This window comes from Coloeus monedula (genome assembly GCF_965178545.1).
Source record: "Coloeus monedula genome assembly, chromosome: 5".
NCBI lineage: Eukaryota > Metazoa > Chordata > Aves > Passeriformes > Corvidae > Coloeus > Coloeus monedula.
The window spans coordinates 36,925,298-36,950,762 of record NC_138785.1 but is presented as its reverse complement, the minus strand read 5'-3'; the positions used below and the strand labels follow the sequence as shown (position 1 = coordinate 36,950,762).

Sequence of the window (25,465 nt, the reverse complement as noted above, 5' to 3'; positions counted from 1 at the left end):
AGCACCACATTGTGATCATGCAATCGAAACATGAAAACATATCCTCAGAATTTGAAGGCATAACTTTTATTCCTACTGCAACTTCTCAGGACAAAACCAAATCTTTATACAATGTATTCTGCTTTAAATGTGCAGCGAGAAACAAAACGTAAGCTCAAAAGAGGACTTTTTCCCCCGAACACCGATAACACTTTTTCTTAATCTGCTTCCTTACAAGCAACAGTGTAATGAACCTACCCTAAAGTACCAGTTCCTTATGAGTTCATCAATATTTGCTGAGCTGACACACTGCCATTGCAGAGCTTTCCCTTCACATATCAAAGACGGCAACAACGGGTCAAGTCTAAAACCAGGTACGGAAACTTCAAAGCCAGACAAACACTGTTCCTATTCATGTTAGTGGAAGGTAGGTAAATATCCTATTTAATAACTCTAGCCAACTTGGTCATAGTCAAAGACAAATACAGTTTTTGGAGGGGTTTTTTTTTCTGCACGAGATAGCTTTATTGATTAAAAAAACACACACAAAAAAACCGAGAGAGAGCGAAAGGCAAGCCTGCCACATATCGAAGATGGAGTCACAGGGCGATGAGATGTGAAGCAGGACTGATCTGCCTGCAGAGAAAACAATCCCCGACAACACAGGAACCAGCAGAACTGAATTTTCCTCCTACAAAAGGCATCGGGCAGGCGAAACAAAGCAGTGCCATAATTAGCAAGCCTTTACGTCCCTGTTTCCAATGTGGACAGCGGTCCCGCACGTACAGCTATGCAAACAAGTAACCCAAACGCCAATCCGGCATACCTCGTTTATGCAACTCCCGGAGCGGAATGCCGTCTCCTCCCCCTCCATCGTAGGGCAGATACGGATCCGAAGAGACATCCATGGACGTGACGAAGGCGAGGCCCGCCTGCCGGCTCAGGAGGGCCGCGGCATCGCTCACGCAAGGGCGGCCGCGGGGGCCGCTGCCATGTTCGGCCGGGCCCGGCCTGCGCCGCCGCCGTGGCTCTGCAGCGCCGGGCTCTGCGGAGCGGGCTCGGCCCCGCCGCTGATGTCAGCGCGGGGCGGCCCCGCCACCTGCGCCTCCCGCCCGCCACACGGACGCGGCTCGGGCCGCACGGCGTGGCGAGGGCACGCACAGAACGCCTGGCGGCAGAGAGGAAAGCGCCCGCTGCAGCCCGCGGGAGAGCCGCCCTCGCCGGGGCGCGGGGTCCCGTCCCCGCCCGGCCGAACGGCGGAAGGGATGCGCTCGCACAGGTGAACCCGCCAGCGCGGCCACCTTGTCAACAGGTGAACGGTGGGGCCCGGCTCAGAAAAACAGGCAAACCTGCCCCGAAAGAGCTGCCCTTAGTTCCTGCACCTTTCTGGAGCCACGCCTGCCGACGCTTCTAAACACCTATAATCTCATTTTATCTGGAAGGGAAGATTCATGCATTGCTGGGGGCTGGGGAGAAGCCTCTTTCCCAGGCATTTCATTTACTCCTTTCAAACATCAAAACAATCACCTCCAAGGAACAACAACATAACGTGCCAATAGTCAATCCCTCTGCTCCACAGGATCAGTTCACCCCACTTTCACCAACCCCCTCTCCCCCAATTCACGTAGAAATTTCAGACCTATAGCAGTGACTGACAGATTTGAACATGTCATTAAAAAAATTAAAACAAGAATTTAATTATATATCTAACTAAAATGGTGTCGTGTCTCTCTCTTTTTTTTGGGTGATTATTCTGGTATTACAACTGTGTAACATCCTTACTCACACTACAAAGCTTGGGGTGGGGGTGGAAGAAAACGTAATAAACACAAGTCCACACTTAGCTTACATTACTCTACACATTGACAAATTGGTCTGAGTCCCTTAAAAGTCACAGGCTCAAAATAGGCAACAACCCACACGAATGCTAACCAAGGCATTCATGGGATGCATCATCAAGCAGTGGCTGTTACAGCACTGGCAAAGCCCAAGCACTTCAAACAGCCGGCATCTAAAGACAGGAAATCTTAAACTGACTACATGCTTCCATTTGAAGCACATATTATTACATATTGAACCATATACTATTTTATGTTTAATGTATGATCTTGTCCTGGTCCTATCTTGCAAATGCTGGTAAGAAAAATTGATAAGAAAGCTACTTTACATGAGATTTCCATAGCTGGTCCAGTGGTAATGAAATACATACGGAAGGTATGCATATTGTTTTTCCTTTTCTTCCCCTTCAGCAGGTAGCAAAGTTAAATACATTGTGTGCCATTGCTGCACCAAGGCCCAGCTTTAGTTTCATTCACACAGCAAAGAATGAATTAATTTTACTGTGCATGCCTTTGCACCTCTCTTAAGTATGACAGACAGTTATTTTAGTTTTCAAATGCATTAGTTTCTTAAATAATTTTCCAATTATGTTCTTAGCGAAGTCACTTCTTTTATAAGCCAATGTTACAAGCTGTGTACTGCAAATGATCATTCTGAGGACAGAGTAAGACATAAAGAAATGTTATAGGCTTGTAAATATACTAAATGCTAAAAATACGGCTCCAGTACAAATACTGAGAAAATGCTGGTATCTCTATAGGTGGAAAAACAAGTGAGAAAAGGGGGGAAGGAAATGAGCATATAGCAAAATATATTTCAAAACCTTAAAGACTACCTTATCTCCAAGACAAAGGGAACCCTTGAGCCACAGATATGTAATTCTAAAAACCACACAGCTCCATTTGCTATCATCTATACAAACAAATGCTTTTTGAAGAGTGGCCTCCCACAACCTTTTCAACAAAAAACCAAGAATCTTTAAGATCTTGCACATCCAAAACTTTCAGAGCCATTATGCATTATCATCATTTATTTTTGTCTGTGAGAAAACAAATCTAAGCACCTCTTAACTTTAAATTATCCATATCCCTTATTTCTAGAGAAGTACAACAGAAATCCCTGAGCATTCTCAACTCCTTACCTCAACAGAATCTGGATGCAGTCTGTAATCTTATTGTAAGACTCTAAATAAAAAGTTATTCACAGCAGGAAGCAGTACAACAGTTTCTGTAACTTGAAGCAAGAATTATTAGAGAATGAACTGTTAGTGCATTTATTATATGTTGATTACAGATGACAACACTATAAATTCAACTTCATACTTGAGAGAATACGAAATAAAGGATATAAAGGACTTTATTAATAAAGTCTGGAAGATTACCTCTACTTTAAGAGTTTGATGTGGTTACTGAAAGCCTGGAATGTCTTAGAACTGAAAATAAAAATCAGTTACAGCAAAGAAATGGCTCACTTGCTGGCCTAAACCTGTTCATTGGACTAAAACACACACGGGATTTCCACACAAGACTGAAACCCAGTTTGAGTTGGAAAAGGTGAAGGATATAACTTGTTGGAGACCATACCTCATGAACTGTGGATATGAGGGGAAGTCCTGACAAGAAGTTTGCAGTGTAAAATAGATACAACTTTATATTTGCTACATGAAATTTCAAGAGTCCACCTAATATTAAGTTGCAGCAGCTCTTCAAAGGTCACTGCTTATGGACTGGCTGCCAAATATAGTCCTTTGTCTACTCTTAAAAAGCAGAGCAGTAATTTTCCCTTCTCAGTTTTCAGCAGCTTGTGTTCTCATTGCTCATACCTACTACCACTGTGTGTATTCCCTTTCCTACAATACCATGAAAGGTGGTTTTTAATTTTTGTGTTGTTTTGGTTTTCTTAAGAAAGAAAGAAAGATACTGTGCATATTAATGTGACAAGCAGTCTTTTTTTTTTTTTAACATCTAAACACCTATACAATTTAATCTTTCCAAATTATTCTTTTTCTACCTTATCTGAAAAGTCCATGGCTTGAACTGTCTGACAATTTTATATTCCAAAGAGTATGTCAGTTATTTCTGTTGTGAAGTTCAGCAAATTTCAAAATTATAGTTAGTGAAACGGTGCCTCCAGATAACTATGTATTTTGGGTATCATGGAGTACAAAATATTATGAACACTTGTTGTAAGGCCTAAAGCGAGTTTAACAATAGCCTTATTTTAAATGGCCGAGAGTCCCTTGAAATTGCCAGTTTACTACATAGAACAGCTCACAGGTAAACAGCAGGTTTGTTTAGCAGCTTGCTTTCCAAATTTCATCGCAGCAATTATAGACTAAGGTCTCAATCCCAGAAACCCTCCATGCCCAAATAACTTCACACATCTGAATGTTCCCATTGTTCTATGTAGGCACATGCTGTGGTTAACCATAACTTAGATGAACCTGTCTTTGCAGAAGTTCATTGTTCCAAAACTTTTGGAGTGTACACAGGTGACACACCTTTAAGGCATACTAAGAATGACGAAAGACACTTTTATCCTCTCTCCACACCTTATCTTTTCCAGTTTAGGGAAAGAAAAGAATTGTATTTAAGACAAAGTATCTGACAATATAAGAACAACTCAGAGGTTATACAAATCAGATACACCCAGGGAAATGTGTTTTGAAGAGACAAAACAAGGCCAGCGAAAAGAAGGGCAGTACCACAGAGGTATGACAGCCTGCTTACCCAAGGCTGAAGGGAAGACCTTAACTCTGATGCACTTCCCACCATTTCATATTAAAAGGTAAGCTAGGTTTAAAGAAGACAGCCAAGCACCTTGTTACATATAAAACAAACATGCTCTCATATTCCCCAATTACTTGGTTTATTTTGGTGACAGACTTTGTCGCACCAAATAACGAAAATCAAAACCATGCCTTTTATGAAATTAAAAATATAAGTTTGGGGATGCTGAATGATTTCATCCGCATAATAACAGATGCCAAAAACGTGACTGATAATTACAAACATTTGTCTGACTGATGCAAAAGATTTTTGTGACTCTTAACTGTCACTTTTCTTTCCTATTATTATTCAAAACTAAATCTTCTCTTTCAGCAGAGCTAGAAAATAATGTTCTCTTGAAAAATGCTACACATACAGCACTTACCAAAGTGGCTACCATCTCCAACCATTCTGAAGAATTTAACTCATATGTGCCTTCTGTTGAAGAGTGGGCATGAAAGCATCCATTTAGAATAGAGTGCCCAAAGTATATATAAAATGTCTCAAAACACACTGTGCCTCATTACTCTTCCTTCTGGCTTTAGTCTCCTACCTTTTCTCCCAATTTCTTCTTTAATTTACCCTTTTCTCAAACCATGCAGCCAAATTAAGCCCAGCGTGACTTCTTTCAATGTCTCAGTTTACTATCTTGTAGCCCTTTTAGCCTGACTTTGTTCATTCCACATAAAATCATACAACTTTCTCATATGGGTCACACAGAGCCTGCTGTGAGAGTATGAAAGCTGATAAAAAGACAAGCACCATTCTCAGTTCTAGTACCCAGGCATGGACCAGGATGCAACCACAGAAAACAAGGAGGAGGGGAAAAGAGAGAAAAAAAGTACAGTTATATATTACTTCAAATTGATACACAGTTTTAAAAAACAAGGATAAATTATTTTAGAAATATTTAGAAATCAGTCTTGAACTTCATTCCTCCATTAGCAGTATATAGAATTCTGTCCTTGATCAGTGTATCAGGCTATATATAGAAGACTCTTCTAAGCTGTTACCATTGCCACCTCATCAAAAGCCTCAATAGGGCAGACAGATAACAAGAGGAAAAATTTTAGACCAAATGTAATGTAAAAGCAGAAGAAAACAAATTTATAGCATATGCTGTTGAGTAGTTGAAGGCAGATGGGGTTTAAGTAACACAGAAATAAAAAACCCAGAAAAAGTACATAGCAGTAATACACAATAAGATTTTTCCCTGCTTGCATTTTATTATACAGAAAAAAATAGCTTCTTAATCACAGTTTCTTTTTTCATAATTGCTTGTTTCCCACACATTAGTTATTTAATTTTGCTCACAATCATTTCACCCACTAGAGAACACTTTACTCCAGGTTCTCACCTAATAAACTCACTTTTTCACTGGCCAACCACAGGTTTTTGAACTACACTCCTACAGTTTTGTGTAACTTCCAGTGGTGCTTTCATTCACTGTCCAGACACAGAAGGTGGTAACTGAAGTCAAACCCAACCAGCAAACAGAATGCAGTAGAACAGGTCATATAACCACAAGCATGTTGTGTAATCAATTCTGAGACTGACTTCCCCTGAGGGAAGCTGAACCTTCACTCCCAATCAGGGAAACAGCAGCAAAGGCTTCCCACTGCCATGCAAAACTTCAGGGCAGAAGGAAAAATAGACTTAAAAATATTACCACCTAATATTACCACCTAAAACCAAAAGTAAACTGGGGGAAAAAAAAGTATGGTCCCTTAAGACTGGTTTGACATCTTGGCCCAAAACACTGAAATCAAGACTAGGCCTCAGTTGTCTTTTCACTTCTTTCTGGGCCTGCCCGTAACACTACTTAATGTGTAACCCAATGAGGCTGAAAGAAAATACTTGACATCAACAGACTACATATAGCTACCAGCTGTGAGAGGTGCGTGTTAGTCTTCTTAGTCTTTGGGGTTTTGTTTTGTTTGGGTTTTTTTTGTTTTTTTTTTTTGTTTGTTTGTTTGTTTGTTTGGGTTTTTTTGGGGGGGGGGTTGGTTGGTTGGGGTTTGTTTTGGCTTTTTTTTGTTGTTTTTTTTTTTTAATTGATCAGTTTTACACTGATATTAGAAATATCTACTTCTACTGTATTAATCACATGAGAAGGACTTGAAAGAAAAGGAAGCTATTTTCTGCAAACAAGTTGCTCTCTCTGTCTCTAAGAGCCTCTTAAATACTTTCTATATTTTTTCTGTACTTTTTGTTTACAGGGTAGGCTTTTACTAAGAAAATAAGTACTGCTGCATTTTCACCTTCGCATATGTGCTCTCTTCTCACACTCCAATCTGCTAAAGCTGTAGTTACAATGCATCAACAGGAAGATTTGGCATCCTTCCCTGAAGTTCACTTCTTTCTCAGACTAGCCAAAATTGTGCTACAGAGATGGTTCTATTTTTCCTCATACCTAAATGCATATAAGGATATAGGTCTTACCTGCTCCATTGCCTTTCTTCTGTTTTAGGGTTGCTTACTGTTGGCCATTATTTCCAACTTGGTGTTCAAAGCATAATGCAGGGGATAAAATTATAGCACCAAGGCATATTCCTCCCTAGGTACACCACTGTCCTGGTTCTGGCCCGGGTCAGCAGGAGGGCATGACCAAGACATTCCACACCACTTCATGTCATTGCTGGGGCAGGGAAATGGGACTCTCTCTCATTTCCAAGAAAAAGGGTATTCCTTTCCAGTTAGGAAATCATGGCTGCAGTAGGGTTCAATCAGGTCAGGCTCTGAGGTGAGCTTTTTGCATGTGAATCATTCTCTTTTTTTTGTATACATTTGTTATTATTGTTCCTGTTACTGTTCGTTTTATCTCATTGCTGTTTCCAGTGAATTGTTCTTATCTCAAGCTGTGATTTTTTGCCTTTTGTTCCTCCAATTCTGCTCTCCATCGACCCATGGGGGTGGCAGGAGTGGGGGGAAGGTGGATCAAGTAGTGTGGTTTGGAAGGTCTCCATGGAGAACTAAATTGGGGACTACCACTCATAAACCACAACAGCCATATATATGTTAAGATTACCTTCCATCTTAGAGATATTACATCTTCTTCATAAATAAATAAGCTTTGTGAACATAGCACCAACAGCAATTCTGTTGTATTTGTTAATACAAAATACTACACCATGCCAGGTATGTTTGAATTCCATTAATTCAAATACAGGCTCAGTATTTAGTAGAGGTCAGAATAAACTTACTCTATTTCTAGGGCATGCCCATCCTCCAAATGCTGTGTGAAGTTCTGACCCCTCCCCTAAATTAGAGATATTACAAAGGGTTCAGAAAGGGGCAGTGAAGAGGATCTAAAGGATGGGATACCTACAAGGTCCAACCAAGCAAACAAGAAGACCTTAACCTGAAAAAGAGATAAGTGAGGAGAAGAAAAAATAAGTAGCAATGGAAATAAAAATTTCACCATCTGTTCTAATAACAGTGACAGCACCATGTAATTCATGTGTTAATCCTTGTTAGTTTCTAGATGCATATGGCCACTGCATGATAGGCTTATCAGGGTATGTGTATTTGGCATGACAATCAAGTCATCCTAGTTTCAGGTCACCCTGTCCTAGTTTCATATCAAACCTTTTCCTACCAACAGCAGTTTCACTTCAATAAGCCAATAATACCCCCTAAAACTTTTTGTATCAGCAGAAATATTTTCTGCAGCTACAACTACAGATGAAAATTAAAAAACACAAAAGAGAGTTTAAGTATTTATGCCATACAAGGGTAAATGACAAGGAGATCCACATGTCAGTCTATGCTAACACATGGTCCAGTGTTAACCTAAGTAAGACTCTGGCACTTATGTCTACTCTCAGCAGCATTTATATGTGGATCTAGGTTCAAAATAAAGAAAATAAGATGGTGCTTTACATAAAATGTAGCTAAGCTAGGAGAGCTTGCAAGGGATGGTTTGGGTGCTAAAGAATTGCATTAGTGAGAAAAGCTCAGTTCAAGAAAAATACACTAAGGAGGACTAAAAGTTAAAACCCACCACTCAGACGAGAGAGGCTGTCAGCTAGACAAAAACTTCTACACAAGTACTCTGGTGCCTCTCTCTTATTCCATTCTTACTCTTCTTTAAGCACTGATTTTTGACCCCTGTCAGAGATAGGATGCTGAGCTAGGTAGATTTGTGGTTTGACTCAGTACTCGTGTTTCAGGGACATCATAATACCCTCTTTCAGAATAATATTTCTGTTTAACCCAAGCCAATGAAAAGCCTTCACTTTAAAATGCTGGTAAGCAAGAATATTCTCAAAGGCAGAAAACAAGAGCATAACCTGACATCAATTTGGTTAAAATCCTATCTGCTTTCTCTGGCTGACTTGAGAGAACAAATCAAAACTAAAATGAATAAATGAAATATTATTAAAACTGTACCAAAAATTGTCCATTTAGCTCCTAAAGATTTTATAGACATATTATACCAAATTATTTTGTTTTACATTTCAGACTCATCTTTCTACATATCTGCATATATGCCATCACACTTCCTCTGTTTTCATTCCTTGATTTTACACTGTTCACACAGTTTGTCTGGAAGAAGGACATACACATACTAACACTACACCAGGCTGTCAAGTTGGTAACAACTTCCTCAGCAGCATCTGTTGACAAAGCTAATGTGCTTTAAGCACTTCAGGAGAGCTGCAGAAGGAAACCAACAAGATTATATAATATCAGAAAGATGGAAAGAATGGATTATTAGTATTTTCATTTATCTTCTTCCAGAGCATCAGGCTCATGTGCTAAATAAAGCTTCATCAGGAAGGACTGGTGAGACCACACAAGGACTGTTGGTAGGATTTACAAACAAGTCCTCAAAGAGCTAACCGTGGTGTTTATGAGAAATTGAAATTATAACTATCTGTTTTCAAACATTTAAGAGAATCAGAAACTAGTCGGTTACTAAAACTCTACATGCACACTGCCATAATTTCCATCCCTCAGAAAGCCTACTGACACACCAATCCATATATAATCAGAAGGCCTAAACTAACGCTGTAACACCATTGAAGGCTGTTCAACTACAACAATATCAAGTGAATTTACATTTTGGACAATAACTACAAAAAAACCCAAACAAACAGACGTTACAGTTCAGGAAATCACTAGCACGATAAACAGATACTCATTGAAATTCACTCATTTGATCATGACATCCCATAACTAAGGTAAAACATTTTTTCCTTAACCTAAGAATCTTCCAGTCAGTAGGGGTGGAGGGAGGGGTGCTGACAGCAATTTTTAAATCCTTGAAGAAGAACTTTGTTAATTAGCCCAGTTATCCATGTAAACATAACGTTTAACAATTTCTGTTCCAGATAGGTGGACAAAATCAACTTCACTCATTACCAAAAAAAAGTAGCAGTCATGGTTTGATACTGTCAGATAGCCTGGGTTTAGCTGCATCAGTAGTATGAAGCACAGCAAAATGTCTGCAGCCTAACTGCAACCCAGCAGAAAAAAGTAAATTATAACTAGTTACTGACAATTTAACAATTTAATTCTATAAATTAGCTGTGCCTCATGCTTGTCCTTGTGATCACAGCAAATCATGTTGCTTTGATTTGTATGGCATCATTTTGGGGTGAATATGTTCCTTACTTAAGAATGACAATGAGCTCTTTAATGCAAATATTGCTAACTTGGAAAATAGGTTGTATGTAACTTAGGAAAGAGATATGTCAAACTGTCATAATGACTGTTCAGTCCAATCAGTTTTATAACACGTGGATGGAATGGATGGATAACAAAAACAACGCCAATGGTGCAAAACTACTTCAAAGGCTCTTCTTCATATCAGCTGTGAGTAACAGGAAGGATACGTTAATGCAATTTCCACATACGAAGAATACAACAGGAACTTAAATTTTTGATGTGGGAAGTAAGCTATTTTGTTCTTTTCTTCATATTTTTCCTTCTCTTTATAAAGGGCAATAGCCAAATAGAAACAAGCATACCTGTGAAACAACATTCACGTGTTGTTGGAAAAGATAACTAGCTCTTGCTTGAAAAATTATCCCCCTCATGGTACAAACTTCTTGATTATACTGAACCACCTGCATTTGCTGAAAGTTGCACTCTGTTCCTTAAATAATGCCATAGTATTAGTTCACAATTATAAAATTTTTAGTGTCGATATTTAAGGCACCAAAAATGGATTGTTTAGGTCTCTCTCTTTAGGCAAGGGACTCCAAATCATGGGTAAGGAGGTTTTAGAAGAGCTGCAGTGTTTTACACTATGACCTGCTGGCATATCCTTTTCTTTTTCAGTGGCAATGCTACCACTGCAAGGAGATAGTAGTGGCTGTAGCATCAGCTTTTGAATTACCAGTTTACAGGTTGTCATACTAAGGTTAAGTATTGCCAATTTTATGTTAACACCATATGTCAAATTGTAAACTGTCTCCACACTGAACTCACAACATAAGCAACCAAGCTCCTTCAAGTGAAGCAGGAATCCATACCTACCAAAAAGAATGCAAGCTCATTCAGTACTGAGACTCCCACAGACAGATCAAAGTACCTTGAGATGTAAACACCAGTGAGGTCATTTGTTTGCAAATCATGTTTACTGCAAATAAGATTTAATCATCTGATTTCAGTAAGTGCCTTGAAAAAATTGCAGTCTGACAACAGTACAAAAATCCACCTCCTACTGAGCTTGCCCTACACTTAAATAAAGAAGAGTGAAAACTGATGCAGTCCTCTCTGATCATATAAACAGCCCTCAATTCTGAGCAAAATGATGGAGACCTCTCGGTTTCACCTCACTGGTTGCTTAACCCCAAGTCATAAAAGGAAAAAGTTTGAACTTTTGAAGAGACTTGTTACACTTTAGAGACAGGCAAGGCAAACCACTGTTGAGAGAAAAGAACTGATTAGACATTTCATCTTCTTATCACATTCCACAGTTAAAATATTAATCTAATAATATATTTCCATTCTGGAGATTTCATTTCTGTTTAGAAAGAATTCTTTTTTTCCTCTGCTAAATTGATGGGAAACAATGAACTACCCTAGTGTAAGATTTTGTTTAAAAGCTAAATAGTATAGCTCTGTAAAATTTAAACCAGTAAATATTAGCTTATATGACTTGACTATTAAAGAACTAATAGCTTTCCAGAGCTAAGTATAATATGTTTAAATTGACCTATAAATAAGCAGGGCAAACAATCTAAAAATAAAACACAGATAAGTCATGATAAAAATTACTTTCACAAATTGCATATATGGATGTACAGTCTCTGTACAAGCTCTGGTAACATATAATGAGGCAGATGCTTCCATTTCAGTATAAAATCACCATATTCATTAGCCAGCACTCTAACAAGGAAAAACACTAACTTCAGTACTACAAAGTTTTGATAAGCAACAAAAGCAAGTTTTGTTCAAAGCTGACAGGCAGCATCCTTTTGAGGCAGGGTTTTGGTACAAGTCATCCAAGCCTCCACATGCACAGCAATGTAATTGTTTAGCATGTTAAAATATGCTACGCTCAAAGAATTCACAATTTCATAATACCTACTTGTTCTCCACAACACTGCCACTTAAAATCTGTCATTCATGCAAAGAAAATAGCTACTGGAGAACATAACAGGCATACTACATACATAATTACTATACATATGTATGTATTTAGTTAAAAATACTACATCATCACAATTTCTCAATTTTCCTCAGATGAGACAGTAAAGGACAGGTCACATACATGTTTTCAGATGGTGTTAAGAAGAGCAAAATGGTTGTACAGCATTGGTTTTAAGATAATGATGATTCCCCAACATGGAACTATCCCCAACCTTTCAAATAAGATGACACTAAAAAGACAAACTGCTATCAACTAAATATTAAAGAAACCTAAAAGTCGAAGCGACAGGACTTTCTGATTACTGCTTTCAGTCCTTGTTCATTTGTTTAGTCCCATATAGTACCAAGAAATTTCCCATATAAGACAAGGAGTATATGAGGTTAGCATTCTTTCCCAACATCATCCAATTTCCACATGCTTTCAACAGAAAGCATATTCACCACTGTGTAACAGCTTCAATGGCTTTCTAAACCTCAGTTAAGTACTTAAGTATGAGTGGTAATGTGAATAGTAGTACTGTGCAGCTTTATAGAATTGCTGTGCTGAGAACCAAGGGACTGAGCAGTGAAATAAGCAAACTTCTTCTGTTAACTTACTACCCTCTGAATGAGGGGGACAGACTACAATTACTTTAGAAATTCCATATTCTTAGCCTTTGTCTACATAATATATGTGCAGCTTAAGGTTCCATTTTCATTAGCTGAAAAAAGAAGAAAGATAAAGACTATTTCTTAATCCTTCATTTTCTCCTCATTGCATGGTCTTGATTTTTTAAAAAATCTGCAAAATTCTATATTTTATTACATAAACTGTGCAGTGTTGATGTGCCCTCTATTGTCCATGGCAACTTATCCAGATTGCATAAATTCATATCTGTGCTCATTTGTACTAGAAGCTTACATTCTGCAGCTATGCAGCTTTCAATTTAACTACATTATTTCCACAATAATTTTATCTACATACACTATTGCCAGTTTGCTAATGTTGCTAAGATACCAACCTTACAAATTCTTCCAGTCCTACAGACTTAAACTACACTACATTTTTAAATAGCAGTCCTGATTTTGGCAGGGGTTGCCTGCTAGAGCCAGACCTAAGACCTCTGCATGCACATCATGTTCTGGAGGGCCGGCAGTGCTGAGCAGCATGTGATCTTCCAGTTACTGAGATGGTCCTGCCCTTCCTTAGGAGGTGGGACATATTCCATATTGTAAATTCATCTGTACTTACACTTAACAGAACAAAAATATGGCTAAAGGATAAGAGCATTTAAATAATACTGCTACTAATACAAACAAACCAAACAGTTGATGCTATGTGAGTAAGAGAGAATTACAAAATGGGCACATGCAAAATAGCCCTTGTTTTGTCTTGTCAATGAGATTTGCTGTATTAAAAACACAAAAGAAAAAAACACCTGACACATTTGGACACCTAAGGAATGAGAAACACAGATGTTCACTTCCTGAGTGCAAGTTTATGTGTAACATTTTTCAAAGTATGTTACCAGCCTAAAAAGAAAATTAACATCATATTCTGATCTACTACTAAGATATTTATCGTGATTTGATGTACAATAAAACATTTTCCATGTATAGAGACACATAAATCACCACTTACTTAAATAAAATAATAGAGCTTATTACTAATGCTGCTTCTTTCAGGGAGTCCAGAACTGGGGCAAGCAGACAAGTCATGAGCAAAAAATTAACGTTCCAGGAAAGAAAATACATTCATATTTATGTACCAACCCACATTCTGATACTTCAGTGTTACAACAAGATGGGAGCTGCTGGCATGTGCAGCAATTAGCATTGATTTTGACAATGCAAACAAAACAACCACCTCATCTGTTTGGACTCAATATATGGATCTGATTTCACAGATCTGCCTTCATAAAGGCAGAACAGTGGCTCTGAAACTATTTCTCTTACTGTAAACTCATTTCTCCTTCATGCTTGAAGTGATGGAAATGATTTATTTGAACAATAACCAGAGTAGCTTCAGACTTTCAGTACAGGTTGTAAATATTATGTTAGATGAGCAAGGCACTCACTTGATTAAAAGTGCCATATACTTAGAACAAAGAATTACATACAGAAGCCAGTCGTTCGCCTAATAATTTCCCAACTCTTAAGTACTGGACTTTAGCATGCTGGTGTTATGCAAGTAATTGAAGGTGTCCTGGCTTGTGATACCTGTATTGGTATACAAGTTAAACAACTGCACATTCCAGACATATCTAACTAGATAGAAGGAATACAGGCGAGAGGCTTCTAACGATACGGCACAACCATCTACTACAGCGCCAACACCCAACTGCTAAGCGCAGCAAAGGGAAAACATATGGCGGAAGAGACACTGCAGGGAAGGAAAACAACTAAATGCTAACGGGAGAAGAAAAGAGGAAAAGGCACTAAAAAACAAAAAAAAAAAAAATCCAAGAAGCAGAGTTTGATTTTGAACAAAGTAAGAGGAAGAGAGCAGAGTATATATTTAACCAAGGTTAGTATCTTTAAGAGAAATTACTTTCTTTCCCTCCTTCAGTTCACCTTTTTGACTATTGCTAAATGAATGCTAATGCTTTCACTACATGAACTGTTTTCTTAAACTAAAAAAAAAAAAAAAAAAAGAGAGAAAGAGCTTCCCAGTTCTTTCTTCTTTGTATTACTTCAGTGCTTTTATAGTGCTCACAGTAGAAAGTTTTCTTTGCAACTTTTTATCTAGTCAAAAATACGGCTCATATTGTGCTTTCTGCTGCTTCTAACAACACCTCTACTTCTGGCTTTTGCCTCTGTTTTACAGAGGTGAAGCGGAATGAAGCAAAACACATTTATCTCTAGAAGTAATGATTAAAACAGCCTGTTAATTTTTGCATCAAAGAAATACTGGAGAGAGTGAGACTTCCAAAATTCCACTGCAGAGAAGAAAGCTGCAGATTAGCCATCCTTTTACCTGACAGCAAGTTCTACATTTGTCAGCAGCATGTTAATATCTGCCTCATATCAAAAGTCATCCCACACAATGTAATTGTTAGGCAAGCACACAGAAAAATGTTCAACCCCTTTCAGGTTTAAAGCATCTCTCTGAAGGACAGATCATCTTAACAGAAAAGGATCAGATTTGGTCATATAAAACCAAAACAAAAACCAAGAAAAAACCCCCACCACATGCAAAAATACAACCCAGAGAAAACTTTTAAGCTGAAATTAACTTACCAATGGATGCATCACCATCCAAGAGATTGTCATCTTCAGAGGTCTGAAAATCCATAATTACACCTGCGCCATCTAAAAGCTCCTCATCGCTGCTTGCACTAGTTATGCTGTTGTAACTGTTTCGATAGTAGCCTCTATGAAACAGCTGCTCAGACTCCATTTAGCTGCTTTATAACCTGTATGTATATACATAAAAAAGTTATTTTCTATTTGAATATTCAAAAAACACTACAAAATTTGTATCAAAATAAAACAAGAGTATTTTGTGCTTTGGGGAAAACTTTTTATGGCAACAATACTACAAGTTACAAAAAGGTAGCAGCAATACAGAACAAATTAATTTGATTCAAGAATTATCAGTTAAGAGAAAGAACTTCATTAAAGCCTTAAATGAATCCACAGCTTGTCTATATCTTAAACACTTTACATAGAGCAAAAAGTCCAAAAGGATTATAGAAGAGCTGAAACGGGTTACAGAAGAGCATGACGACGACAGAGAACAAAATAGCTTTCCTTCTACAGGGCAACAAAATGGATCAGGACTCTTCAGTCAGGAAAAGATGCAATGTAGAAGATGACACAACAGATGTCAGCAGAACCACAAGTTGTGTGAAGAAAGTCAAGAGCATCAGCTGTTTTTCAGTGGGCCCTACATGACATAACAAAAAAGGTAAGGTGACAAGCAGAGGAAAAAGGGCTAATTCTTCATACAGCATGTAGGAAAGTGGTGGAATTCTTTGCCACTTGGCAGAAGAATGCAGTGGTTCATAAAGCAGTGAGACACACTGACAGAACAACAACAAAAAAAACACATCAAAAGCTATTAAAGACAACACCTCTGGTGGAAATGCTGAAGGCTTAGAGAGCGTTCTGGAGATGTGCATATGCTTATTCTCTTCCCTAGAGATCTGCTATTGGCAAGACAGATCTCTTTGACTTTACCCATTCTTATTTCTTAAAAGAATTATTTACAATTTAAAACATATTCTCTCCTCAGATAAATTTCTTCCATTCATCTTTATGTGAACTTTTTTCTTGATCTTCTAATATTTTACAGGCAGTGGAAAAGCTTAATGGACAGCCAAGAATATTTCACACTGACATATTAGGAAGCATATTCTATTTGAAAATACAGTTGCATCTCCATTGTTTTACCTAAATAAATCAGATCACAATTTATAATTAGATCAGAAGCTATACTTGAAGTTGTTCAAAAGATGCTAACTTTTCACACAAAGTAATTTTTTGAATTCACAAAGAAATGGTACCTACAAAGACCATGCCTCCCAAAACGTCAGTACACAAACAGACTGACTATTTCATTACTGTGTTCACAGAAAGTCCTGTTAGTATCCCTTTCCCAGGACCAGTGAGGTGCTATCTTAAACGGTAGGCACACAGCATAGCTAAAATAAGAAAATGGGACTTCCTACAAGTGTTTCCACTCACTGCATAATCTGCTGCCTTTCTCCACCTGCTTCATGCACCAAAACAATATCATAGACTCATCTGCCAACTGGCCTCCTGCTCAAGTGAAATCTCTATTTTAAATTTATATGAATTTTCCTACATTCTGGTGAGATTTGCAATGAGACAGAACACTCCCTGCCTTGTCCATAGAAGTAGCACTAGAAGACAAAAAGCACAAGACAAAAAGAAACCCCGGTAACACAATGTAAGGTTTTGTCTACTGTGTTCTTCTCCTATTGTAGACCTGACTTTTTTTAACAGTTCTATTTTCCTGTTACTTTAGTAATCTTTACTATTGGGCAGAAAACAATTAACAAGGAGGAGAAGGCTAACTGAATGGTGGCCTATCACAAAAAGTTGTTTGTGAATTCATCAAAACAACAAAGAGGTAGCAAATATAGACCCCAAAAGTACTACCACTTTTGTGTCAAGCCCAGGCCTCCAAACTGAATTCAAACTGCTCCAAGAACTCCTGAAGATCCTTACTGTGAGTGTCTCTCTTGTAAACCACAGGTGGAAACACAACTACCAAAAGCAATTACTTGAGCTCAAAGGGAAATGATTCTATGGTGTTAACTGACCCAAATTAAGGAAGCATGAGCACTGGGTTCTGTTATTAACCATCTGCTGTTGTATTTGATGCATACTGAGGGTATGGCTGAAGTCTGCTTAGTCTTTTAATTACAGTACCAACTTTCAAAGCCACATACAGTTTTTTCATCTAATAAAGACATTTTCCTGTAATATTCTTAGCAAAAATATTTAGTACAGTATAAAGACAGAACATTGTAAATGTATCTTTTCAAATACAAGACTATTTTATTTACATTAGGCTCCACAGCTTCAGTTAATTTTACTACAAACCTGCTATTCAGAATAAGAGAAATAACTCTCCCCTTGGATAAATGTCTCTTCTTAGGTAAATATCAGAGCAGTAAATTACAGGTATTAAATCTTCCAGTAATTGAGAAAATGCTTTCAGACTGGGCTACAATGGAAGGCAAAGTTTCATCAGTGGGTCAGCAGCTGACAAATAAAACCAACGCTCTGCAGAGCCAAGCCAAGCACACCGCAGAGAACCCCTGTACCACTGCTCCACAAGAGTGATTCCACAGGCCAACTCCTCTGGCACACACATGCCTCCAGTTGTGTGACAGGCATGATACTACAGCCCTTACCATTTTAAATGCTACATGTGGCCTGCTGTAGAAGTATTGCTGCTGACAGACCTCTCCAACAGCCACGCAAAAGCTGTAATACCAAAACCGTTCATTTTGAGGGCTTTAACCAAGACTTCAATTACTTCTCTGCATTCCTAGAGAGGCAAGTACGTGTATCTGATTCCGTGTTACAGATCCTGCCTCACAGCAGCATGCAGCAATGGAAGGAATACAGGAAACTAAGAACAGGAGAATGTTAGCTGTTCAATAAGCTTCACACAGGACTAAAATTTTACTTAAGAGTATGTCAATCACTAATGTGTCCACCACTATCTGTAACTAATGGCAGGGAGGACAGTTCAAGTCAATGTACAACAAATTTCCTTGTGTGCCTTAAAGAAAAGGGTTTGCTTAACAAACTAGGATAAAAGGTTAGTGATGCATCATCTTGAGCTGTGTTAAACACCCAAGATAACTTATAACGTATGTTCATGTGACCTAAAGCACTGCTAGCACATGAGAGATCTGCCTCACTTAAGGAAAGGGAGTGATGTGGGCACAAAGAGTAGACTCCTTGGAAACAGACTGCTGGGAGTATCAATAATAAAGAAAATGAAGAGCCAGGAAAATTATTTCTATTGCTACAACAGCCAGAAGAGAACCAGTATTGTGCCTGACCAACTCTGGTGCAGATTATCCTTAGTGGATAACTGGAAGAGTATGTTCATATAAGAGAACCTGCACAAATGCTTGTGGGGTTGAAAGGGGATAAATAACTATCCAACTTGCCATTTTTTAATGTCAGATCCATTCCACAGACTCCCTGCCCTACCCAAAGAAGCACTAAATGGCAAGTGGGGAAAAACAGAAGTTACACAAGAGAAATTGCACACAGGAAAAAAAGGTACTGGGTGAATGCTAGCCAAACTAAATCTCCCGGAAAATCAAACAAAACATTCTACACCATGTTCCCAATAAATTCTTCTTACAGTAAGTATTTAAGCAATAAACCTTTTTTTCAACCTAGACTACTGTAAAAATCCAAGAGGAATTATAAAGGAATAATGAGAACATTAAAGATACTTCCTTTAACTTATTTCTACAAAGCACCACAGTTTTGATAGAGTCTACTCCAAATATCTCAGAAAGCAGACTCAAAAATGCTTCTGATTATCTTTGAAAAAACACAAAAATATTAAAGTAATGCACTGTAAGAATAACAAAACAAAGAAAATACAAGCAATAATCAGGAAGCTCTTGAAACAGGAAAGAATTTCACTCAACTCATATCCAAGTCTTCTACGAAATGTCTGTAAAGCAAAAAAGATGCAAGTAACTCATCATGCTTCTATTACTAAGGTATTTCCAGGATGTCCTGACCCATCAAAATGCTTCTACAAAAGCAGGTTAACAGAGAGGCCTCTGGCACTAAAAAAACTAAACAACAAAATTACCAACCAAACAAGCAAAAACCCCAAACCAAACTGAAGAACAGTGAGCTAAAGCAGGATATCTTACCTGTTACGACTAGAGAGCAAAGAAAGTAATGAGCACAGGCACAGTATATTGTGGAAAATCTAATTAAATACAGTGCAGGCAGGAAGTACACTGGTAAAGGAGAAACAGCTACATTAATAGCAGAAAAAGCATACAAAGGCTGTGCAGTTTTCTGCACAGTCTAGTACCACAGGCATTTTTCTGCTCTCCAATGTCAGACAACCAACTTATCTTTCAAGCCCTACAATTAAAAGGTCAAGTAGAGAAGCAAGTCAGCTGAGGGAACCACTTCCAGTGCAGAGACATGTCTATGGAAAAGACAGAGTAGGCCAGTAAAAAGCCAGATATACAAGACATTTGTTGACAGATGATGCAAGCAATTGGTAAATCTCCAGAATGTGCTCTATTATCCCATAAAAACACTTTTCTATATCTCAAAGGAGTGGCAGGAAAAAAAAAAAGGCAGTTTAGGCTTATTATTTCCCCAGAAGGGGGGTGGAATGAAAACTTAAAAGTACTCTTCCAGATTCCAGATTACAAATTTGCTTTAAATAGTTCAAAGCCAAAACCAACTAAAAAACCCCAACAACAACAAAGAATCCAACAAACACAATCAACACAAAAAAACCCACAATAATTGATCTTAACAAAAGAGCTCTTTCTCAAACTAAGAATCCTGATTAAAAAAATCAGTGTAAAATTCATTTTTTCTGCTTAGTACTAACAACTAAGCTAAAAGGCACTCATCTGTCCTCCAACTCACATAAATCTTCCAACAAACCCTACTCAAGTACAGCACTCAGTGAGAATCATTTGCACCCATGAGGCAAAAGGAGATAAAATTAAGATTATCAATACAAGCTTTACACATAAGAATATGTTCTACCATAGAGAAAATGCAGTGAGAGAAACCAAAGAGTAATTTGCTGAAAAAATTTAAAAATAATATAGAATTTTAAATGGTTTAACTGTTAAGAACTTTCAAAACAAATCATTTGTTATAAAATAGCCAGGCATTCTATATATAGCAAGATATTTTTAAGTATCCAACTACTGTATACTTTAAGAACAGACAAATAATATGACAGAGACATTTCCCACACCCATGCTTAAATTAAAATTTTAACATGTATCCATGTATGTATGGGGGTCTATGTCAAAACACCTGCCCAAAAGATGAAAGCAGGATTAAGCTGAATTCAAAACCTCCCGTATTACATTAATTTAAAATCCTGCAACTTTTTTAGTTCTTAAATAAACCTGCCCTTCAGAAAGAAATTTTAAACTCAGAAATTACAAGAATTTTATAATAGCTCTAAAACAAAGGCCATGCTGTGGCCATTCTTTCTCTTAGTCTCACCAGCATGAAAATTACATTTCCATTTTCACCACAGACTCAGCATATCTAGCTTTCATTTATTTATTCTGTCTGCGACATGAAAATATTTAAGCAGGATGAGAACATCACTCATCTTCCAAACTCCACGTCTGGAAAATGGGTGAGTGTATTGTGAGGAATTTCTCACTGTATTTTTCAGACCACTAGCAGATTATTTTTTGCAAAAAGCCACAAAAAAAAAAAATCTTAACACCTTAAGTTAAGCTTCGACCACAAAAGTTCTTAAGGATACTCAATAATCCAAAGTGTTAAAATTTAGGGAATGCATATGCTAACTTTACAGAAATATATACACAGAACATTCTCTGTAGCACTCAAAAAAAACCATCAAAAACGTTTTTGCTTTACTGTGAGGGTGGTGAGGCACTGGAACAGGCTGCCTGGAGAAATTGTGGATGCCCCAGTCTAGGAAGTGTTTAAGGCCAGGTTGGATGGGGCTTTGAGCAACCCGTCTAGTAGAAGGTGTCCCTGCCCACAGCAGGAGGGTTGGAACTAGATCATCTTTAATATCCCTTTCAACCCAAACCTTTCTGTGATTCTATAAAAGACCTCAGGAAAGGATCTTGGTCAATTTCTAGGTCATCTTTGGAAAAACAAAGTTATGAAGGAGCACTGCCAGTTAGTTAAGTGAAGCTTTTTGAGTTTAAAAATCAAAAAAATCTATTTGAGTTTATGTAGTAGATTCCCAGGTTGTCTTGGAAGAGAAGATAAAAAGTCAGTTTCCAAAAATATCCACAGGTAAAGCTTAGACTAGTTTCATTCACAGCTGCTTCCAAAATAAAATTACACTAATGGAGGAAAGAGACATACTCAAATATGAACAGAACCACACAGACAAAACTACAGGAAAAGATAATACTTGTAAAGTACATTCTTAGCTTTAAAACTGCAACAAAACCCCTCAGTATTTATATTTATGTTCTACTGAATCTTACCAATCTTAGTTAAAAACACTTAACAACAGCCCAAAAAGTTTCTTCATTTTTATGACAAATACCAGTATAGAATATCATCACTATATACCTGATATTCACAAAAGCAGAACCTATAACAAATACTCATTTTCATTGTATTTTTTATCTCTTCAGCTTCAAAAAAAAAAAAAAAAAAAAAAAAAAAAAAGCCAATAAAAAAACCAACTAAAACCTAAAACTTGACAGCCTAATTCTGGATGAACACCAAACTCATGCTTCTGGTCATATGATGCCAAACATTGAGGGCATTGACTTTAGCTTGTATAAAGTATTCAAAACCACTGTGTCTCCACTCCCTAAAATGTCATAACCAGAAAGATCATGGCTACCCATAGTTGCGAGAGCTGAGGCATTAAACGCACTGGCACAAACACACCAGCCTACCCAATGGAAGGCATTGCTTCTTTCACATTCAATTACTAATGTGGATACTTTTTAATGGCATTTCACATGCAGCAAGTTACTAATGTGAACACTCTTAACAGCATTCAACCAAACCGGCTGGATTAACTCAAAACTCCAATTTAAATTTATCTAAGCTTATTTATTGATACATTAGAAAAAACTCCATTATCAGAGCTGAGGACTAGTATCCCACTCAGGTACAGTAACAAGCAGCTCCATGAGTCGTAGTGTCTTGGAGAGGTTTTCAGTCAACAGATGAGAAATAACATTGCAACTTGTTAAGACAACTGAAAGGTAAACCCTGTATTTCTCTTTTGAAGGGCAGGACCTATGACTGCAGTTTCCATTGTAGGCAATGTAACTCCTGTTTGTTGAGTCTTAGGTCACGATGCTCATTTTCTGTTTGATGAAAAGACACTGCAACAGTGTCTCTTTACAGTTTTTAAAGGGTTTTGCTCCTTTTTCATGTGGACTTGTGTTGAAGTCATCTGAGGGTTATACAATGGAGCGGAGCTTTTACATATCACCAGAATGACCAGAAATCTTGTTAACCATACTACTTTTCTTTAACTTTTCAGAGAAATGCACTGAGCAGTCCCTAACTATGTGTACAGATTCCTAAGTTCAGGGTCACACCTGAGTTGAGAATTTTTCAGATCATTTCATTCAAGTTCAATATAACTCAGTATTGTCAAATTGGAATCTGAAAAAGCACCACTGTCCCCAGTTTAGCTCTAAGCATCTTCTCAATAACAGCAGCTACCACAGATTGTTTAAGGTCTGAATTAAAATTTCTTTAGAGGCACGCTAAAGCCCCTGAGATCAAGGAAAATATCCTACAGAGCTCTCCAAAATACAGCACAGTCACAGGAGCACTACTTGTGAAATCTTGTGGGGACCCCTGGTGGTTCCTGGTACTTACTCACCCTACTAACAGTTTTCCAGCTTCAAAGGAGTGAAGAAAACACCAGCTAAAGAGGAACATACCCACTGTACTCTTTTAGAAGTGACAGGCATTTGGTCACCAGAAACAAAAAAAGGCTGGGCACTCCTCTTGGTATGTGTAACTGTAGAATCCCAGAAGAAAAGGGGCTTTGAGTGTGCCTTTGTGTGTTTGAGTATGCCTCAAACACTGATAGCTGGATGGCTGTGGAGCCAACCAAGGATTGTTGGCAATAGCAGACAAGGATTGTTGGTACTAACGTGCCATGAAAAAGAACAAGATATGGCTGGAGAAGGGGCCATGCAGATGTAGGGCAGCACTCCCCAGGGACAAACATCCTTGGTCTAGTTCCCAGAGATAAGCACAACACAGGACAGCACAAGCACAGGAATGAGGCTAAGGTATGGGTATGGACTGTAGAGAGAGCTCAAGACTATCCAAGATCCCAGAAGCTCCACAGCCCATTTCCAGAAAGGTCTGAAAGAACGGACTGCACACGATGGGTAATTTGCACAGAAAGCAAGAAACCTGCCTTCAGGGTGAGGAAACCTATGTATTAAAAAGTACCCCCAGCAAGCCCAGGCAGTGCCCCCAGGACATCTCATCAGCTGGACTAATGCTGAAACCAGGACTAGTGATCTCTTTTTCTCTCTTCCCTTTCACCCTATCCCTTTATCCAAAGCCCACTGCCATGCGCTTCTATGCACTAACATAGCAACTTCCATGCCAAGTGTGTTACGTACTAACAAACTTTCTGATTGTTTGCAGACCCTCTGACTTTTGTTGTTCCTTTTGACTACGAGCATTTACGAATTATGAGTGCTCCCTTCTCCTTAAGAGAGGGACATCACAGCAGCAGAGGGATAAACTGACAGCTGTATGAACAGCTATTTAAACTTCACAGCCAGGAGCCCTGACAATAGGCTTGCTCTGTTTCCTCTCAAGCAACAGTGTTAAGGCAGCAAGGTGAGGAAGGACTGAAGTGATCTGTGATCAACACCTGGATTTGGCTCATGGCTGACATCCTTTGCTGGACTACAGAGAAGCCACCTCATTTTTCTAAAAGCAGCACTTCCAACCATTACTGGGCGGCATTCTGGTCATTTTCAAAGAATGAAATAAATATATAAATGTATTCTAACTAAAGGAGATTAAAAAAAAATCAAAAGGCAGTGAAGCTCTAGATGCACAAACAGCACCAAAAGCAAAGTATTTACTAAATCAAGTGTGTTAGCAGTTCAGAATGCACAGCAGGTTCCCCTCACTCGAATATTCTTCTCTCCAGCTGTAAAACCTACTTGAAAGGTTGGCAAGGGCATCACCTAAAATTATGTGTATTTTATCAGGGTCTACAAATGGTAGACAAGTTTCTGGCAGGAAAGTCCGGAGGGAAATTTACTGTTCAATAGTGGCATCAAGCTGAAAACAAGACTCAAAGTGAGTATTTTACGAGGAAAAAAAGCAATTCGGTTCATGAGAGATTTTTAATATTACAAAAAAAAAAAATCACCTATAGTTTACTAAAAGACTTCTAGCTAACAGACTGTAAAGAACGTGAGTTATCTTAAATGTGTTAATAACCACAGAGATGAGGTCAGTTCACTGAGTTCATAGATCAAATTTATTAAAAATAATCCATCCTCTACCTATCCAAGAAACAAAACATTCTTTAAAATTTGTTAGGAATAAACACTAGATTTTTCTAACTGTGGTAATGACATAAATATTTAGTGCACAGATTGTTAGGTCTCCTCAGGTGTCTTAGAAGCTTTACTGCCTAAGTGAAAAAAATATTCACATCTCAGCACAAAACAGAAGAAAACTGCTAAGTCTGTAAGACTGATAATAATTTAAAGTTGGCTGCAAGACAAGAAGCAAAAAGTCAAATAACAGTTAAAGAAATTTTCAGTTTTCTTTCCTAGATATACTCCAGAAATTTATAGATTCGTTTTTCAAAATCAGAAAATGAATGTGTTTGGAAGCATATGGAGAACTGAAATTTTTTTCCCAACACATACATGAGACAAATTAAAAGCGGAAGACTCAGGGGAAAAGCTGCAGTAGATCAAAAACTGCAAGATAACACATCAAAATCCAACAAATCTGGCAGAAAACACTAATTTGAAGAGAAGAGAGGAAGGAACTCAAACACAAACTTATCTTTCAGGAAAACAAGTACTTGAATTTAAACTGGCAGGATGTCAAAA

The 25,465-nt window shown here is 38.0% G+C and overlaps 1 protein-coding gene across 4 annotated transcripts in view; it reads right to left on the bottom strand.

The window, feature by feature from the left end:
- Positions 1 to 25,465, bottom strand: part of CLCN3 (chloride voltage-gated channel 3) — a 66,001-nt gene that overhangs the window by 36,807 nt on the left and 3,729 nt on the right. For 2 of the 4 annotated variants that reach the window (XM_082281858.1, XM_082281855.1), the window contains exon 2: positions 15,411 to 15,586. In XM_082281858.1, the coding sequence (XP_082137984.1) occupies positions 15,411 to 15,570 (160 nt within the window). In that variant the 5' untranslated portion in view covers positions 15,571 to 15,586. Of the gene's footprint in view, positions 1 to 805; positions 990 to 15,410; positions 15,587 to 25,465 lie in introns of those variants that run through there. The other 2 variants (XM_082281857.1, XM_082281856.1) reach the window with 1 other exon arrangement.